Below are 19402 nucleotides of genomic sequence, written 5' to 3'. Positions count from 1 at the left end.
CTGGGACATTGTCCCTTCGAGTGTAACTTTTCTTTTGGCTGTTTCTCCAACTCCCCCCATAAACACACCCAGTGAGAATAATAATCATCATTACTGCTTATGTGTTCTGAGCACACTGTTTTCATAACAATCCTGACATAAGTTGTATTGTCCCATTATACAGAGAAGGAAACTGAGGCACAGAAAAATGAAGTAACCTGGAAAAAAACACCCAGCTACTAAGCGAGGGAGCAAGAATTTGAACTCAGGCAGAAAGACTCAAACAGCCACTAGCTTAGCAACTGCACTGTGGTGTCACTCAAAACTTCTTTCTCTGACAAACAGAAAACATGTTTCCCTTGCTCTCACATCTCCCCTAAAACAACCCTTCTCTTTCCCCTTCCTCTCACTTCCAAACCCTTCAGGTTGGTTTCCGTTCGCCATTCCTGATTTCTCATCTCCAGTCCTCCTGGCATCTCCACATCCACAGAATTGGCCCTTTTGTAGCTCAGCACGGATTGAAAAACTGTCCTTCAGACAATATGTGATCACCCAATGGGGTCTCTCCCTGCTGACCCCTGGGTTACTGTCTGCTTCCATTTCTCCGAAGACACTTGAGTATGTGCTGTGTTGTATCCACGTCTTCCTCTCTGTGTGCGCGGCCTGGTGTTCTGATTAGATTACAGACTCTTGCTGGAGAAGGATGTCTCCTCTCTCTAAGTACGTAGTACAGGGTACATCCCTAGTACCTAGTGGTTGACTGTCCCTGGGAGGTTAAGCGGCCCCCCTGCAACCACTGGAAATAGTTTGGAGTGAGTTGCATGCTTTGTTTTACTCTTCCACTGTGTCTGTCCTCTGTGGCTGCAGCCCCAGGTTAATAAGAGTTTCCCATTGGAAAGTGTGGAGAACTAAAGCCATCAAAGAGACTCAGAAGCCTTTTTTTCTCTTCCCTAAGTAGTTCTGAGCATCCTGAGGGGCCCCAATGCACGTCACTAAACAAAACTTCCAAAGGAAGGAGAGGGGTCTTCAGCAGCCACTATAGAGTTTTATCAAAGAAATGTTGTTTTACAACTTCCTGTTTTACGGGTCTATTAACTTGAGAAGTTTATTCATCAAGTCGTCAAGGACAAGGTGAGGAAGAATACGAAATCTATTTTTTCTAGGAGCGAGTGAGCACGAGGTAAACGTTGTACGCAGTGACTCTGCAAAATTGGTTTTCCCACTAAAGCTGCTGTGGCCTGTCTTCTGGGCCTACGTATTACTGTGTGGGTTCCTATTCGCTCTGGAACCCGTCTCTAACCAGTCTGTGGGTTTTGGTCTTTACAGCTCCCGACGGTCCACCTCAGGAAGTTCGCCTGGAACCCATCTCATCCCAGAGCATCAGGGTCACCTGGAAGGTAACCTCAGCAAACACTTGTCTTCTTGGCACTTTTTCCATGGAGGGTGGAGAGTACTTCACTCATGTTAAGTGTTATGATGCCAAGGCATCATGCCTTGTGATGCCTTTTTTTTCTTTTTTTTTTTTTGCGGTACGCGGGCCTCTCACTGCTGTGGCCTCTCCGGTTGCGGAGCACAGGCTCCGGAGCACAGGCTCCGGACACGCAGGCTCAGCGGCCATGGCTCATGGACTCAGCCGCTCCGCGGCATATGGGATCCTCCTGGACCGGGGCACGAACCCGTGTCCCCTGCATCGGCAGGCGGACTCTCAACCACTGCGCCACCAGGGAAGCCCGTCTTTTTTTTTAATCTTTATTTTCTATTGGAGTATGGTTGATTTACAATGTTGTGTTAGTTTCAGGTATACAGAAAATTTATACATATGAAACTTTTATGTGACAGAGTTAGATTAAAAGTCCTTTTATCACAATCCAGTATTTGTATCCACATTTGAATACATTTACAGCAACTCCTGTATCTACAGAGAGTGAAGTTTGGGGGCCTTATTTTTAGTCTTTGAATCGTGATTGTGTCCTAAGCGCTGCTCTCCACTCGCAAATCGGGAAACGGACGTGCATGACCGCACTTGTTAATTCATCCCTGCTTTTCCTAAATGGCAAATCATGGTGTGGTAGACAGCCCACCAAGTGGCAGGGAGAACAGAGGTCCTTGCTGTGCCCCTAGCTAGCGGTGGCCTCACACACACCCAGGGAAGGGGGGCGGCGTTGGGCCAGCTGCCATCCCAGGCAGTGGTCCCTCCAGCATGGCCAGCAGATGCAGACTGGCTGCTGGTGAGCTGAGGGCTCATTGCCAGCCGCTGGGAGAGAAAGCGTGAGCCACAATGCAAGCAAGCACACCATTCAGCATGCTGTTTCCTCCGGCAGACATGTTTTTCTTAGCAAAACTTCCTCAGTGAAGGAAACAGTGTTGATTGATTTTCTGGCCCAAGCTCATCACAAACCAGCACACTAGGCAGTGCTGCCTCAGAGATCTTGCAGTCACTGACGTGGTGGGTGAACCTGCTTGAGAATTAGTCACCCCTTCATGTGGTCTTGGAGCCAAGTGCCTTAGCCCAAATTCCATTTTATCTAGAATGCTGTTCCTGGGTCAGAACGTCTGCAAAGTTGCACTTACTTTTCCACTTCTGGGTTTCTCTCATCATACATGTTCTCTTCTTACCTCCTTCCTTGCCATTTTTTCTGTGTTCTCACTCAGAGAGGAAGGTAAGAGCCACAGTGAGGTCTTCAAACTGTCCACCTCTCGGTCCCATTAAAAACCTCATTCGTTGCACCACTTGTTGGGTTTTTTCCTTCTAGCATCAGCTCTTTCATAAAATGACCAGCTTCTATAACAAAAAAAAAAAAAAGGATTTTCAAGGTTGGGGTGGACATCACCTTGGGTGTTAACACACAGTAGGGCAGCAAGCCCCTTTGTGCTGTCTTTTTACAGCCTGGCCACTGAGCTGTGATTCCAGCGGGCAACACACCGCAACTGTTCAGCTGCTCAGACAGGGCAGGCCGAGCCAGGTGGGGAGGGGGCCATTCGTCTTTGTGAGCACATCCGCCAGCTGTGAGCATCACACATTGCGCGATAAAAGGCACTCAGCAAGCCACAGCCCCACACGCAGCCCAGCCACTGGGCAAATGGAATGCTGACTCACTCTGTCTTGTGTTAAAGACTGGGAAGTTTCCTCCACCAGCCCTCCGCATTCTCTTGCCTTTTGCCACTGAAAAGCTATTACGGTGGCCCCTAGAGCTTTCTGTATCCTGCAGGAGACAGGTGTCTGTCCCCAGAGCTCTTATAACTAAAAATAGAAACTTCAGAGGCGTTAAAAGCCATTGCATCCTTTCTGTCTCCATAGAAAAGCAGCAGGAAAAGTCATAGGTTGCAGTTAAATTTCTTCTGAATGTCAAAAGGATGAACAAGTCGTGGGCTATTGAAAGGAGGCCTCACCTCCACGAGACTGTGAACTGGTTTTGCCGTCCTATTCACGGAACCGTGATTTCTCACAGGGTAGCAGGCTGCAGAAAAGGATGTGGGTACCACTGAGTGGAGTAGGGGCTGCCCGTTGATTGGCTGTCATTTCACACTGGCCTGATTGCGTCATGAAAGTGTGTCACTGATTCAACCAAACTGTATGCGAGTCTAGGTAATCCAAAGTATGATATGTTACATAAAATATGCCTTTATTTTATGGCGTTAAAGTCCCAGATTTACATTTTGTGTAAAGAGGCTAATAGGAAAGGAGAAAGAAGTAAAGAAAGAGGAAGAAATTGTGTTAGCCCCAGGAGGGGGCCACACATCTGTCAGCCAGGATGGAAATATTAGGGGGACTGAGGCAGAAACTCATTGAGGGTCACAAGAAAACTCATCAGAAGTAAAAGATGCGCTCAGTAAAGAGACATGAGATAGAGGGAAGAGCAGCTCCGGGCTTTGGGTGGGAATGTAGACATTTAGACACTAAACCTCTGAAAGGTCAGGGGCAGCTTGGGGGACATTTCATAACATCAGAGACAGAAGTTAAATGTGTTTAATTATCCCTGTACAAGCAACACTTTTGTAACATACACCTTCTATTGAACGAAATTAACTTTTCCTGCTTAACTTGGTTATTTCTTTCACCAAAGAAAAGTTTCAAGTGTTTAAATTTTCAAGTCCGCCAGAGGTGACACATGCCTTACTGGCTATAGACCAAACCCCAGAGGACAGCCCAGCCACCAGCATCAGGCTGTAGCATCCTGTCTCAGGTTTACCACCCTCTCCTCCCCCAGTTCTAGGGGACCCTGCTGTCCTCTTCTCTCCTCAACTGTCATTGCTGCTCTCGATGTTTGTAGCATCCCCTCTCCACCCCCCACCTGTCCCGTCCTGCTTACTCAGTGCTCTGGTCCTGCCTGACTCCCTCAGTGAAGATGTGTAAATCTCCAAATTAATTGTTCGGCCCTTTGTGTTACCCATGATTCTGGGAGATAGCTCCATGAGGTCCCTGTCACACGCTTTCTACAGTCCATTTTGTCGCATCTCCTCTGCTGTTTTGTGAGCTCCTTGGAGGCAGGGAAGGTCTTATTTATCCTTGATCCTCATGGCTGGCAGGTTTGTATGAATGAATGAATGAATGAGTGCATATGTGAATAACAAGTGCTTATGTCGCGCTAGCCTCTGAAGCACATGTCTTTCAGAAACTGCTGTGGAGAAGGCCCCCTAGCTTTTAGGATCTCCCAAAACCAGGCTGTAAGATGGCGAGAGTCTAATTCATGCTACAGTACAATACTCCGGAGCGTACAGTGGTGGACCACTGAACCCACATTCAGTGTCCCAGATAGACCAGCCATTCTGCACGTGGGTTTCTACTCTAATTGATTGCAAAATAAATGGTAGTAATGATCCAGTAAAAGTGTGATACATTTTAGAGGAAATGGGCATCTGAACATCACTTAAATGTAAGTCCACAGGAAGATGCCCAAGAACCGGGACCATATTAACTTGTCTATATTATGGAATATGAAGACTTAGAAAGGGCTTTTCCATAATTTTACATATTTTGAGTTACTTAAAGTTGCTAAGCAGTACCTTAACAAGAACTCAAGAGATAAAGCAAGAGTTCTAAGTAAAATAAAAATTAGGTAAATGATAATAAAAGTTCAATTCCTAGCTCTCCTTCCACACCCCTTGAAAAAACGAAAGTTTGCACAAGCCTTTTGCATAAATAAATACAATTTACTGCATGTTTCTGCTGGGGTTATTCAAAATCAGAAAGAATATTGAAGGCTACGGATTACTGATAACCACGTATTTAATCAAGTACCTGAAAACTGTAAAACTAAATGAGAATTCTTTGGTTTTTCAGAAAATTCAGATTTTAGTCTGTTGCCTAAGTATAAAAACACTGACAGAACGAACCAGTCTCTTTTGACAGTCCCTGTCACCTTCTCTTCTGGTCAGTCTCAGAATCAACCGATCCCATTTTATGCAAATTGAGGACAGTTTGAAGGCTATTTACATATGCTCATTAAATAAAACTTTCAGAGTTTGGAATATTTCATGACTATAGATATCGCAAAACATTTACCCAGAGTATGCAATTTAAGGCAGAGACTTTTTTTCCTATTGACGTAAATGTTTTGTTTTGTTTTGTTTTGAATGAGAAATCTTTTAGAGCCATAGGCTATCCTGAAAATATGAAGTTGTCCACTGCTTAAATATTGCATTGCTGAAAACAAACTGACTCCGGATAAAAATCCTGAGAATGATTTCGCCACTTTCCTGCCCTTCAGTATCATCCTCTCTGACTGAGATTTTATTTAGAATGAATAACATTGCAGAAGACACATGATTTCCATAAACTATGAACACTGGGTATTTGGGGATTTAATTAAATTTTAGAAATCTAAAGGATACTTTTAACTAGAGCACCACACCTCCACAATCCCCAATAATTCCAAGTAATTGAGGCATCATTACAATCTAGTATATGTTTCAGGGAAGAGCTCTTACAATGGGAAAATAGCTTAGTCATTTAAAAACAAAACTGCCTTATTGCCAGTGAACTTCATAGCAATGATTTAATAAACGGCAGACGCCACTTCTACATCCAAATCCTTCTTCCTCCAGGGAAAGGAATACCCCACTGGAAAGGAGCACCTTCTAGCACTGGTATTTCCTGGCTGGGATTCCTGGGAAACCTGTCTTCCTGAGCATTTGCTCTCTGCCAGGCTCTCTGCTCAATTCCTACATGCATTATACTGTTGGATCTGTGTGCTGGGTATACTCAGTTCTGTACAACCTCCTCGGGTTGCAGGGGTTTGCCCAAGATCTGAGGGCTCATGACTGTCAAAGGACCCCTACCTACCTTGGCAATCTGACTTTGCCTGACGGGCTTCGAAGCAATTGATGAGCTAAAGTACGTTGAATGACGATATTACACTTGTACATGGAAAGGTTCAACAACTATTATTTCCTCTTCCAACTCCTTCCAGCCTCATGTTATAAATGTTACCCAACCCCACGAAGGTTAAAGAAAATAGGTAACCTGTACATTTTACCTGCTACCACTTTCTTTCCAAATTGTAAACTTAACCTTAGCATAACTGGAGTAGTAAGTTGACATCTTTCTTTCCTAAGTCAGTTGAAATTCAAAAGGGTTACCTTGAAATTAATTTTATTTAATTTTTAAACTCTTGCTTAATCCTTAGGCTATGAAAAAATTACAAAATTTACATTTCTTTTATGAACTAATCAATTGGTTCTAGAGTTAGATTTTCTGCAGTTTTATTAAGAATCCTGATGACTAGTATGCCTGACAAATAGATAAGGAACTGTCAGCCCTTCTCATATTAACAAGTCTTACCTCTTTCCCCTACAGTGAGAGAAGAAAAATCCAAACTGACTTCAAAACTTCTTGGTCATCCACAGGGAGTAGGATTATTCTCTCGTAACTTCTTACAGTTGACTAGACTGTAAGCTCTATGAGGGTAGAGGGCATATTTTGTTTGTTTGTTATATTCTCAGTAGAAGTGCAGTCAATATTTGTTAAATAAATACATGGACCACTCATTGTTCACCTTCATGTTAAAATATGCATATAAAGAGGGGTACCTTTCCTTTGGAAACCTCTGGACACCTTAAAAAGCCCTACATGACTATATTACCATCTTACTATTTTGCACATGTATAAAATATACAGATCCCTTTCATAAAACCATTCATTTCTTATTTGCTTCTTTGGAATATGTTCTGCCTCTCTCCGCACCTCTCCATCAGATTAGCCCTTTTGGTTTAGCCATGTAATTGGCCTTTTCCTAGGACCCCAGTTCTCTGTCCCAGAGCAGAGCTGCCAATCTGCCTGCTCTAAAGGTCCTGGCTGGCCTCCCAACGTAAGCAGGCAGTACTCTTAGTTCCCAGCCTCAAAGGGCAGCAAGAAGATGCTGGTCAGCTTTCCAAAGGCTGCTGAGCCACCAAGAGTATGGGATGCAGGCTCACACCTGGGCATTCTGGGAAGACAAGTTAACTGAGACTCAGCCTAGAAGGGTTGTCTCCATTCCATCCCAGGGAAAAGGCTGGACCTCTCAGCTAATTCACTCTGACAAGACATACATTGAACTTCAACTAAGGACTCAGAGCAAGACCAACTCCATTCATCAGCCTGCAGTCCTTTCAGATGGTTTCTCCTGAAAGCTTCACATGAAGCCTGGATGAACCTGGCATAATACAAGATACCTGAGGACAGACACTTTCCCTGTTCTGTTTTAGAACAGTTAAGTTATAAACAAGTTATGAACTGCAAATAGCTATAGGCCAATAAAATGGACAACCTGGAAGAAATAGACAAATTCTTAGAAAAGCACAATCTTCTGAGACTGAACCAGGAAGAAATAGAAAATATAAACAGACCAATCACAAGCACTGACATTGAAACTGTGATTAGAAATCTTCCAACAAACAAAAGCCCAGGACCAGATGGATTCACAGGTGAATTCTATCAAACATTTAGAGAAGAGCTAACACCTGTCCTTCTCAAACTTCCAAAATATAGCAGAGGGAGGAACACTCCCAAACTCATTCTACGAGGCCATCATCACCCTGGTACCAAAACCACACAAAGATGTCACAAAAAAAGAAAACTACAGGCCAATATCGCTGATGAACATAGATGCAAAAATCCTCAACAAAATACTAGCAAACAGAATCCAGCAGCACATTAAAAGGATCATACACAATAATCAAGTGGGGTTTATCCCAGGAATCCAAGGATTCTTCAATATATGCAAACCAATCAATGTGATACACCATATTAACAAATTGAAGGAGAAAAAACATATGATAATCTCAATAGATATAAAAAAAACTTTCAACAAGATTCAACACCCATTTGTGATAAAAACTCTCTGGAAAGTAGGCATAGGGGGACTTACATCAACATAATAAAGGCCATATATGACAAACCCACAGCCAACATCATTCTCAATGGTGAAAAACTTAAACCGTTTCCTCTAAGATCAGGAACAAGACAGGGTTGTCCACTCTCAACACTATTATTCAACATAGTTTTGGAAGTTTTAGCCACAGCAATCAGAGAAGAAAAAGAAATAAAAGGAATCCAAATCGGAAAAGAAGAAGTAAAACTGCCACTGTTTGCAGATGACATGATACTATACATAGAGAATCCTAAAGATGCTACCAGAAAACTACTAGAGCTAATCAATGAATTGGGTAGAATAGCAGGATACAAAATTAAGGCACAGAAATCTCTTGCATTCCTATACACTAATGATGAAAAATCTGAAAGCGAAATTAAGGAAACACTCCCATTTACCACTGCAACAAAAAGAATAAAATACCTAGGAATATACCTACCTAAGGAGACAAAAGACCTGTATGCAGAAAACGATAAGACACTGATGAAAGAAATTAAAGATGATACAAACAGATGGAAAGATATACCATGATCTTGGATTGGAAAACTCAACATTGTGAAAATGACTACCCAAAGCAATCTACAGATTCAATGCAATCCCTCTCAAACTACTAATGGCATTTTCTGCAGAACTAGAACAAAAAATTTCACAATTTGTATGGAAACACAAAAGACCCTGAATAGCCAAAGCAATCTTGAGAAAGAAAAATGGAGCTGGAGGAATCAGGCTCCCTGAGTTCAAACTACACTACAAAGCTACAGTAATCAAGACACTATGGTACTGGCACAAAAACAGAAATATAGATCAATGGAACACGAAAGAAAGCCCAGAGATAAACCCATGCACGTATGGTCACCTTATCTTTGATAAAGGAGACAAGAATATACAATGGAGAAAAGACAGCCTCTTCAGTAAGTGGTGCTGGGAAAACTGGACAGCTACATGTAAAAGAATGAAATTAGAACACTTCCTAACACCATACACAAAAATAAACTCAAATTGGATTAAAGTCCTAAATGTAAGGCCAGACACTATAAAACTCTTAGAGGAAAACATAGGCAGAACACTCTATGACATAAATCACAGCAAAATCCTTTTTGACCCACCTCCTAGAGAAATGGAAATAAAAACAAAAATAAACAAATGGAACCTAATGAAACTTCAAAGCTTTTGCACAGCAAAGGAAAACATAAACAAGACAGAAAGACAACCCTCAGAATGGAAGAAAATATTTGCAAACAAAGCAACTGACAAAGGATTAATCCCCCAAATATACAAGCAGCTCATGCAGCTCAATATCAAAAAAACAAACAACCCAATCTAAAAATGGGCAGAAGACCTAAATAGACGTTTCTCCAAAGAAGATATACAGACCACCAACAAACACATGAAAGGATGCTCAACATCACTAATCATTAGAGAAATGCAAATCAAAACTACAATGAGGTATCCGCTCACACAGGTCAGAATGGCCATCATCAAAAAATCTACAAACAATAAATTCTGGAGAGGATGTGGAGAAAAGGGAACCTTCTTGCACTGCTGGTGGGAATGTAAATTGATACAGCCACTATGGAGAACCGTATGGAGCTTCCTTAAAAAACTAAAAATAAAACTACCATATGACCCAGCAATCCCACTACTGGGCATATACCCTGAGAAAACCGTAATTCAAAGAGTCATGTCCCACAATGTTCATTGAAGCACTATTTACAATAGCCAGGGCATGGAAGCAACCTAAGTGTCCATTGACAGATGAATGGGTAAAGAAGATGTGGCACATATATACAATGGAACATTACTCAGCCATAAAAAGAAATGAAATTGAGTTATTTGTAGTGAGGTGGATGAACCTACAGTCTGTCATACAGAGTGAAGTAAGTCAGAAAGAGAAAAACAAATGCCATATGCTAACACATATATATGGAATCTAAAAAGAAAAAATGGTTCGGAAGAACCTAGGGGCAGGGCAGGAATAAAGACACAGACGTAGAGAATAGCCTTGAGGATGGGGGCGGGGAAAGGGTAAGCTGGGACAAAGTGAGAGAATGCCGTTGACATATATACATTACCAAATGTAAAGTAGCTATTGGGAAGCAGCCGCATAGCACAGGGAGATCAGCTAGGTGCTTTGTGACCACCTAGAGGGGTGAGATAGGGAGAGTGGGAGGGAGATGCAAGAGGGAGGGCATAGGGGGATATATGTATAGGGATAGCTGATTCACTTTGTTATACAGCAGAAACTAACACAACATTGTAAAGCAATTATACTTCAAGAAAGATGTTAAATAAATAAATAAACAAGTTATGAACTGTTAGGTTACAATAAGTTAGGAGGTAAGGATGGTATTTTTTCCTTGACTGATGGAACGTATTATCAGAAATGCAAACAAGAATAGTGAGTAGGAATCATGAGGTTGGAACTAAAAGAGCATTTTGGACATTTACTGATGACCAGCCATAGGTCTTTATTTAGTACATCAACATCACATTTATCAAGTGTATTGGCTTCTAAAGTTGGGACATTAAGGTAAAAATTGCTTATGGTCAGGATAATATTAAAATTTATTTAATTGTCTATTGACAATTACACTATGCATACTTTAGCCATGAAAACTTAGTGTCATACATTTATGAATATATAAAACTTGCAGTGAAAATAAAGAGTATATGAAAAGTATAACTTGACAGTATTTCATTACATTGCATAAAGTAGGATTAGCATAATTTAAATGCATCTACAGCAAGTAAATTACATATAATAAGGATACTCTGATACAGGACAGAAAGTGCTGGATTAGACTTCAACATAATTAGATATTACTCTCCCCTTTACATTTAGTAAAAATTATCTTGAGCAAGTAACTTGGTTTGTCATTGCTGAAGCTCGAATCCTTCCACTAGGTCCGATCTGAGTGTCCTTTTCATTAAGTCACAGACAAACAGTAGATCGTAACAACATAGCCTTGTCTGTACTCATCTCCCAGCACTGTCTTGACAGCCACGGAGGATGGAGACTGGGAGAGCATTTTAGGATATGAGTTTGGTTCAGTGAGTAACAGCCGCGATTCTTCTCTCTACCCTGGATGCTGGCCCCTCTGATGGCTCTGGACAGCACAGTCCTTTCCGATAACAGATACCTCCCAGTAAATGTAAATATCATGAACTCTGCCCAGCCAAAAAATTAATCAATAAAGTTTTTATTTTAAATAATCTAAATGATAGATGGATAGGTAGTAATTTTAATAAAAGTATTCAAAAGACTGGCTCATATGTAGTTTTACTGGTTCTCATAAAATACTAGCCCTACTTTTCACAAAGAACAAATGAGAAGAGCAAACTAAAGTGAATATGGCCCTTCTGTATTATCAGTGAATTGAATGGCACCCATAGAGTGAGTGGATAAATGAATATTCACTATGTAATGTGCTTAATTCTCTTTTTTTATTCATTTTTTATTGAAGTTGATTTACATTGTCTTAATTTCTGCTGTACAGCAGGGTGATTCAGTTATACATATATATGCTTTTTTAATATATTCTTTTCCATTATGATTTATCACAGGATATTGGATATAGTTCCCTAGGCTATGCAGTAGGACCTTGTTGTTTATTCCTTCTATATATAATCGTTTGAATCTGCTAATCCCAACTCCCAGTCCTTCCTTCCCCTCCCCCCATCCCCCTTGGCAACCACAAGCCCGTTCTTTATGTCTGTGAGTCTGTTTCTGTTTCACAGATAAATTCATTTGTGTCATATTTTAGATTTCACATATAAGTGATATCATATGATATTTGTCTTTGTCTGACTTACTTCACTTAGTATGGTAATCTCTAGTTCCGTCCATGTTGCTGCAAATGGGATTATTCTGTTCTTTTTTATGGCTGAGTAATATTCCATTGTATAAATGTACCACATCTGCTTTATCTATTCATCTGTTGATGAAAATTTAGGTTGCTTTCATCTTGGCTATTGTGAATAGTGCTGCTATGAACATGTATCTTTTTGAATTATAGCACATGTATCTTTTTGAATTATAGTTTTGACCAGATATATGCTCAGGAGTGGGATTGCTGGATCATATGGTAGCTCTATTTTTAGTTTTTTGAGGAACCTCCATGCTGTTTTGCACAGTGGATGCACCCACTTACGTTTCTACCAACAGTGTAGGAAGGTTCCCTTTTCTCCCTCTCCACAATCTGTTGTTTGTAGACATTTTAATGATGGCCATTCTGACCAGTGTGAGGTGCTATCTCACTGTAGTTTTGATTTGCATTTCTCTAATAATTAGCAATGTTGAGCATGTTTTCATGTGCCTGTTGGCCATCTGTATGTCTTCTTTAGAGAAATATGTATTTAGTTCTTCTGCCCATTTTTCGATTAGGTTGTTTGTTTTTTTGTTGTTGTTGAGTTGCATGAGCTGCTAGTATGTTTTGAAAATTAAGCCCTTGTTGGTCACATTGTTTGCAAATATTTTCTCCCATCCTGTAGGTTGTCTTTTCATTTCCCTTGCTGTTCAAAAGCTTGTAAGTTTGATTAAATCCCGTTTGTTTATTTTTGCTTTTATTTCTATTGCCTTGGCAGACTGACCTAAGAAAACATTGCTGTGATTTATGTTGGAGAATATTTTGCCTATGTTCTCTTCTAGGAGTGTTATGGTGTCATGTCTTATGTTTAAGTCTTAAAGCCATTTTGAGTATTTTTGTATATGGTGTGAGGGTATGTTCTACCTTCATTGATTTACTAATGTGCTTAATTTTCTTAGAAAGCCATCATTAAGCCATCTTGCTGATGACATTTCCCATCTTATCAGAGAAATCAAATAGGGTAGATAAATTAGTAAATGGGGCACAGGTGTTAGAATGAAAAATCAAAGAATAAAAGGAAAACATCTGTCCAATATGGACATTTCTCCTAAGATAAGGGAAGAAATGCGATGTTACTTTTAACATTTAAAATAGGCTGGACCAAGTTCTTCTGGGTCTGTTGCGGGAAGAACTCCAGCCAGGAAAGCAGGAGTCAACTTCCTTGGGAGACTTTGGGCATCTAATTTCCACATTCCATTTTCATGGTTACAGAGGGTAGGACAGAAAAATACAACATATGCTTTCGGATTCATTTCACTAATACAAATATATTTAATTTAATGCACTAAGATATAACCAACTAACTCTTTCTAGGTAACCTTCCACAGTTTTGTTAAAGGTCAATCTCCTCTTCATATTAAAATTTTTGAAAACTGATTTTACATCCTTTCAGTTCCTGTGATGGAGTCCTTCCATTGGTACATTCTTTTGAAAATGTTGAGTCCAAACATAAATGTTTTTTGTGCTTTGAGGAATCACAGAAATACAGGAAATAGAATAATGCTACTTTTTAAAAGTATATTTTCATTCTCATTTTCCCTCCCTGTCACAATCTAAAGTGGGAATAAGCCCTGTCTTTATATAAATAACAGAAGAATTCTGGAGGCATGTTCTCAATGACTCCTAGAAGTGAGAATTCGCAAAGAAGGAAAATACGACGCAGGGAAGGTGTGGTGTCACTCCCGGGGGTCTGGACAGAATCACTGGCTCTCCTTGCTCCTGGGAATGTGTCAGACCCATCCCCCCACTTCAGACCAGAGCTTTCCTTGGGGGGCCCCTTGTCCAAATGCTTCTAGCATGTTCCTGACAGGGCAGAGTAGCCTATTAGATGCTTTTCAATGTTCTTTTCCTCCATTACCCATTCATGAGTGTTGATGCCTTTAATTCAGGCCAAAGCCTTTCATGACCCAAGAACAGACAAGAGACTCTACTTAGCTCTGCAGGAGCAATGCCATCCTATGCTTATGCTTAGGACCATCACTGAGGTGTAGGTGGCAGGTACCATATCCTGGACCAAAGGTCCACTGTGGTTGCAGGCATTCTTTGTCTTCTGATAGAACACAGGCTAGAACTTTGACATCCCAGCAGGGAGAGTCACTGACTCTCCTTGGGTCCAAACCCTGGCCTTTCTCCAACACCCCCTCTCTCGGAGGTGCTTCTCCTTCCACCGTTGATAATCTCCCCACATCCCTCCCTGCCTTCAACCTCCAGCCCACAGAGTGGATCTCACCCTGCAGGCGGCTCTGTTCACAACACTGTGTCCTACAGGGGTCTGCAACCTGTTCCTGTCAAGGGCCAGAAAGCAAATAATCTAGACTCTGTGGGCCATGAGGTCTCTGTCACAGCCCCTCAACTCTGCCACTGTAGCTCAGAAGCAGACACGGCAGATACGCAGCTGGGTGGGTGCAGCTGGGCTCCAGTAGAACCTGACTCAGCCCCACTGACATTTGAAGCACGTATAATTTTCACATGTCACACACTATTCTTTCTCTTTTTATTTTTTGCAGTCATTTAAAAATATGTAAAAAATATGTACATTCTTCGCTAATAGCCATATAAAAACAAGTGGCTAAAGGACCTGGCCCCAGGACCACAGTTTGTCAACCATGTTTAATAAACCAAGATGATACCAAGAGAAGCAGCCACATACAATTGAAACTCGTCACAATAGCTGCCTGTTCATTGGCCCTCTGGGCAGAGATTTAAAGCACTATGGGACTCTTCCCTGCCTCTTGCACTAGCTTAGCAGATCTGGGTCAGTTGTGGCCCCCTAAATCTCTGTGGCCTATTGATGGGTCCATCTGGCCCTCCACGGCCACTCTGTCATCCACGGGGGCACCCCTTCCCTGCAGGGGAGTTCCTCTCGGCTGGATACCCCTGTCTGCATGGGGGAAGCCAAGTCCTTTGGGATCACTCAGCTGCCACTAAATAGCTGGGACCCCAACCTTCATACGCACAGACTGGTACACACTGCCTCTTGGCATCAAAACCAAAACCCTGTTTTCCCTAAGTTCCCGTTACCTGCAGGCTCAGAGGTACCGGACCAGCCTCCCAGAACCTCAGAGTCTCTAGGTGGATTCTTTCCTGGCTGGGCCTTGGCTACACCCCTTGTTGGCCCATGGAAACTCCACAGCCCCCCCACCCCCTCCCTGCCCTTCCCCTGCTCTGAGCCCGGGGCACCTCCCCTCCTCGCCACTTCTGACTGATTCCACCCCCAAGCTCTGGCACGCTGAGCCATCACCCTTCTGGCAAAGTCTCCTTCTCAGAAGCCTTCTCTAGCTTCTCTGAGCTTCGGAAGCCACCGTGCCCTCCTTACCAGCTACCTGAGTTGGACGTAGGACCTTAAGAAGGATGCACAGCATCTAGAGGCCCTGATGTTAGGTGGGGGATGTCCCTAGAGACCTCAGAGCTGACAGGTAAACCCAATCCTAGTCTGCATATGTTCTGTGAATTCCTTTGTTAGGGCGTCAGCAGAAACCACTGGGTAAGCCTTTATGGCTGGTGAGAAATGCTCTATGTGGCTACCAGAGAATGGGATTTGCAAAGGACAGAAAAATTAAAAACAAAGGAGGGTTTTAACAAGAGTAGCTACTCAACAAATGTTTGTTGGTGGGATGAATGAATGAATGAGTGAATGAGTGAATGAAATGGGAGCTACCCTACAGTTGTACCCTGTTGTACAGAAGTTAGCCTTAAGTTCATCCCACAATATTCTCCAAAATGTTTCTAAAATTCTGCATTTGTGTTCCAAGCCAATGCACACCCTTGGTCACCATCTCCTCCGCCAAGTCTGACTAGACTACGGTGACCATCCAGCTCCAATTCCAAGTTCTTGGCCTCTCCAGATAGTACACACTTCAAACACTTTGTCATTCATCGTAACTTAAGCGTGTCTCATCATCAGATCACGTGTCCACTTTTTATTTCACACCACGTGGCCCCTTGGCTCTTTACCTGTCCCTTGACGAACAATAACATTGAGGGGAGAGCCACATGGCCGCACGTATCCCTTGTAGGAGACCTACGATGCCGAGAATGAGCTTAGAGCCCCCGTGGATGGCAGAGTGGCCATGGAGGGCCAACCCAAGGAGAGAGACAGGAAGGAAAATGTGCTTTGAGGCAACGATGTAAGACTCCTCCTCTGTCTGCCATCTCTCCCTGAGAACCCATGGTCCATTCATCCAGAGAGGCTGTGCTGTCCATCCACGGGGACTGGGGAGCCCAACAGGGCTCTGTCCAGCAAGGCAGCTGTTTCCCCTCCACCTCAGCCCCGCTGTGAAGAGGTCCCTTTGTTGCTGTGCAACTCCCGGACCACAGAGGGCTTACGGTCCTATTTGCGTTCAATCCCTTCTGTTCTGCAGAGACCAGGAAAATGGGTTATTGGTGACCTGAAACATTGGGGAATGTGCAGCCGTTGCTTTTTAACGAAAGTCCATCCCGAGTGAGGCCAGTCCTAAACCTTTTAATGACTTTGAGTGACAACTGCAGTTGTCACTGTCAGACTGGAGCTTGCTCAGCATCCCAGGGAGGGCTTGTTAAAACACAGACCAGCACGCCCTCCCTGTAGCCAGCGTGTGTTTGTGAGTCAGCAGGTCTGGATGGGGCCCCAGCATTTCCCTAGGTTTCCTGCACTCACTCCACCACTACCCAGTCACCCCATATACCTCCCTGAAGGGTCGCTGGAGCTGCTCTCCATTCCTGAGCCATCTCTTATTCTCTCACCACCTGCAGCCAGGTCCACTGATTACTTTCCTATAACATTGCCCCCCTTCTCTGGGAGTCCTCCTGCACGCATTTGGAAAAGGCATCTCTTCCTTTTCCCTTCCACAGCCCCTTGTGCAAATCTTCACCACTGCCATCATCACTTTCCACTTTACTCACGGATTCACTGCACATCCTCCCTGCACGCAATGCCTTGTGTAGAAGAGGCACCAGCTGCTGGCTGTTACAGTTAATGCATCCGTTCACTGAACAAGTTATAGAGCTCATGCTGTTTATATTGGGGAGCAGGGAAAGGGGCTGAAGGAAGCACACAGAGATGAAAAAGACAGTCCCCCACCCCTGTAATAAAAGGGAAATGAGGACAGACTACATTTTAAGTGAATTTGGAGGAATCTAAAAGGAAACGTTTCAAATCATTTTTCAACTGAATTACTCCACACGTCGGAGTGACGCAGTGTTCCCAGAATGCAGGATTCTGCAGTGGACGCCTTGGGCTCTCCAGGTCAGCGGGTGGACCCTGACATTGAGGAAAGTCCGCCCGCCAGCAGTGGGGAGGGGGAGGGGAGCGTGCCAGAAACAGGACCTGGCTGGTGGTTTCCTGAAGATGAGGTGCCTGTTCTAATCCCTCGCAGCCACACTGGTGCCCTGAGCATTTGCTCATCCCTGTTTCTACCCTCCCTATAAAGAGCGGAGAACCTGCCACAGGTGGCTCGCAGGCCGATTCGGGCGGACACGTCAAATGCAGGCACTTGCAAACCACACAAGGGAATTGACACGGGGCTCCTGTTGTCATGGAGATCAAAAGAGACGGTTTCTTAAAGAAAGTGAGGGTTGGGGGGGGTTGGAGGCTGGAGAAAGGGCTCCTCAACAGATGTGAAAGAAAGCTGTTTAGGGAAACCACAGGAGAAAAAACAAAGGGCTGGAAGGGGAGAAAGAGAGAGCCACAGACAGCAGATAAATGAGACAAATGAAAAGAAATCTGGATCATTCCTGGATGCAAAGGCGAAGGAAAGGAAGAGGAAATTTCTACATGGGAAAACAACGAATCCTCACAAGAAAAACACAACAGTGGATAGCTAAGGCCTTCTCTTAGAATAGTAGTGCATTCAAAGGGCTTTGAGAAAAGGTAAAACCAGAGCACTCACATATCAAAGTCATCTGTAAATGACAGCATCATCCTGCATGGAAAGACACTCAGATTGTTGAATTCTTGACTATGGAGTGAAGGGAGCCCTTCTTCACTTTAGCTTTTTTGCTTTCCCCCAATCACTTACTTTCCAACATCTTCCTCTAATATGTATTAAGAGGGCTGGTTGCCAGGAGAGGTTTGCTATAAATCTGTTGGTCGGTCTTCAATGATCCTTATTGTAAGCATGTGTGACCCACTGGCTGGATGACAAGTGAATAAACTCTGGAATCCTTGTTTTAAGCAGAAAACAAAAATGGACAACATTGTCCAGATAAAAGAGCTCTTCAGAAGCTATTTTCCTCCCTGATGGGGTCTGGGAAATGAAATAGACCCCTCCCAATGCTGCCTAAATCTCCCATCTTGATAGGTTGGCCGCCATGCTACATGACAGCACGGAAGCCAGCTCTCAACTTGAACCCACACGTCCAGGCTGGGGCACACTGCCTGAGAGCTCCCTCTGAACTGACTGACCCAGGCCTCTGATCAACAGCTGCATCCTGGGTCTGGAGTCCAGGCATCTCTTCTGTCTTTATACCCTGCCCATTAGATCTTTATTCAGTAAGATATAAATCTTAGGTCATTCTTACCCATCACTTTTTTACACCTCATAAATGCTCAGAACCATTGTCTTCTTTATCTACAATAATTTTTTTGAGAATGTCCACTGTGCTGAAGTCTTGATTTGGACAGGGCAGTGGGTCAGATTTCAAACATTTTTTTAGGAACTCTTTTGCTCTTGGCGCTTGCAGTCAAGTTCTTGGAGACCAGACATTTGATACGTTAATGGTGACCATGGAGGAGATGGAAGTGGCCAATTCTTGCTGAGCTGATGGTGGTTGGGTGAGTGCCAGTGGAGACCAGAGGAAGGAGAGGACTCCTTGGATGGAGATAGTCAAAGGAGCCTCCCCAATGAGTTGGAAGTGGAGCTGGCCATGGAGTGAGTCATGTATCGATAGTGGAAAAAAGGAAGAAGTGCATTCTCTGACTGGGGCTTTCATGAGATGAGAAAGTGTAAGAGAGTTCGAATCCCCATGCTTAATCAGGCAGTCAAAGAGAATCCTAGGTGGAGGGACATCCAGGAGACATTAGTCTGGAAAGACTCCTGTAGGGCTCAAATCTTACAACAGGCACTGTTGAGATTTGGGGAGAAGGAGGGCATGATCAAAGTAGCTTCTTAGGATACTTGTCTTCTCCAATATCTTGCAACCCAGATTCAAAATGTGTTTAAAGACCCCTACCTGATTCCTTCTTTTATGTTTCGTCCTACCCCACCATTAACTCCAATATCTTAGTTTCAT

The 19402-nt window shown here is 43.1% G+C and overlaps 1 protein-coding gene across 1 annotated transcript in view; it reads left to right on the top strand.

Moving 5' to 3' along the window:
* DSCAM (DS cell adhesion molecule) overlaps positions 1-19402 on the top strand; it is a gene marked incomplete at its 5' end in the record, with an annotated part of 743298 nt that overhangs the window by 611594 nt on the left and 112302 nt on the right. Inside the window, one exon of the mRNA XM_060149089.1 lies at positions 1306-1376. Coding sequence (XP_060005072.1) covers positions 1306-1376 — 71 coding nt within the window. The remainder of the gene's footprint in view (positions 1-1305; positions 1377-19402) is intronic.

This window comes from Lagenorhynchus albirostris, chromosome 5 (assembly GCF_949774975.1).
Source record: "Lagenorhynchus albirostris chromosome 5, mLagAlb1.1, whole genome shotgun sequence".
Taxonomy (NCBI): Eukaryota; Metazoa; Chordata; class Mammalia; order Artiodactyla; family Delphinidae; genus Lagenorhynchus; species Lagenorhynchus albirostris.
This window is presented reverse-complemented; position numbering and strand designations above follow the sequence as displayed.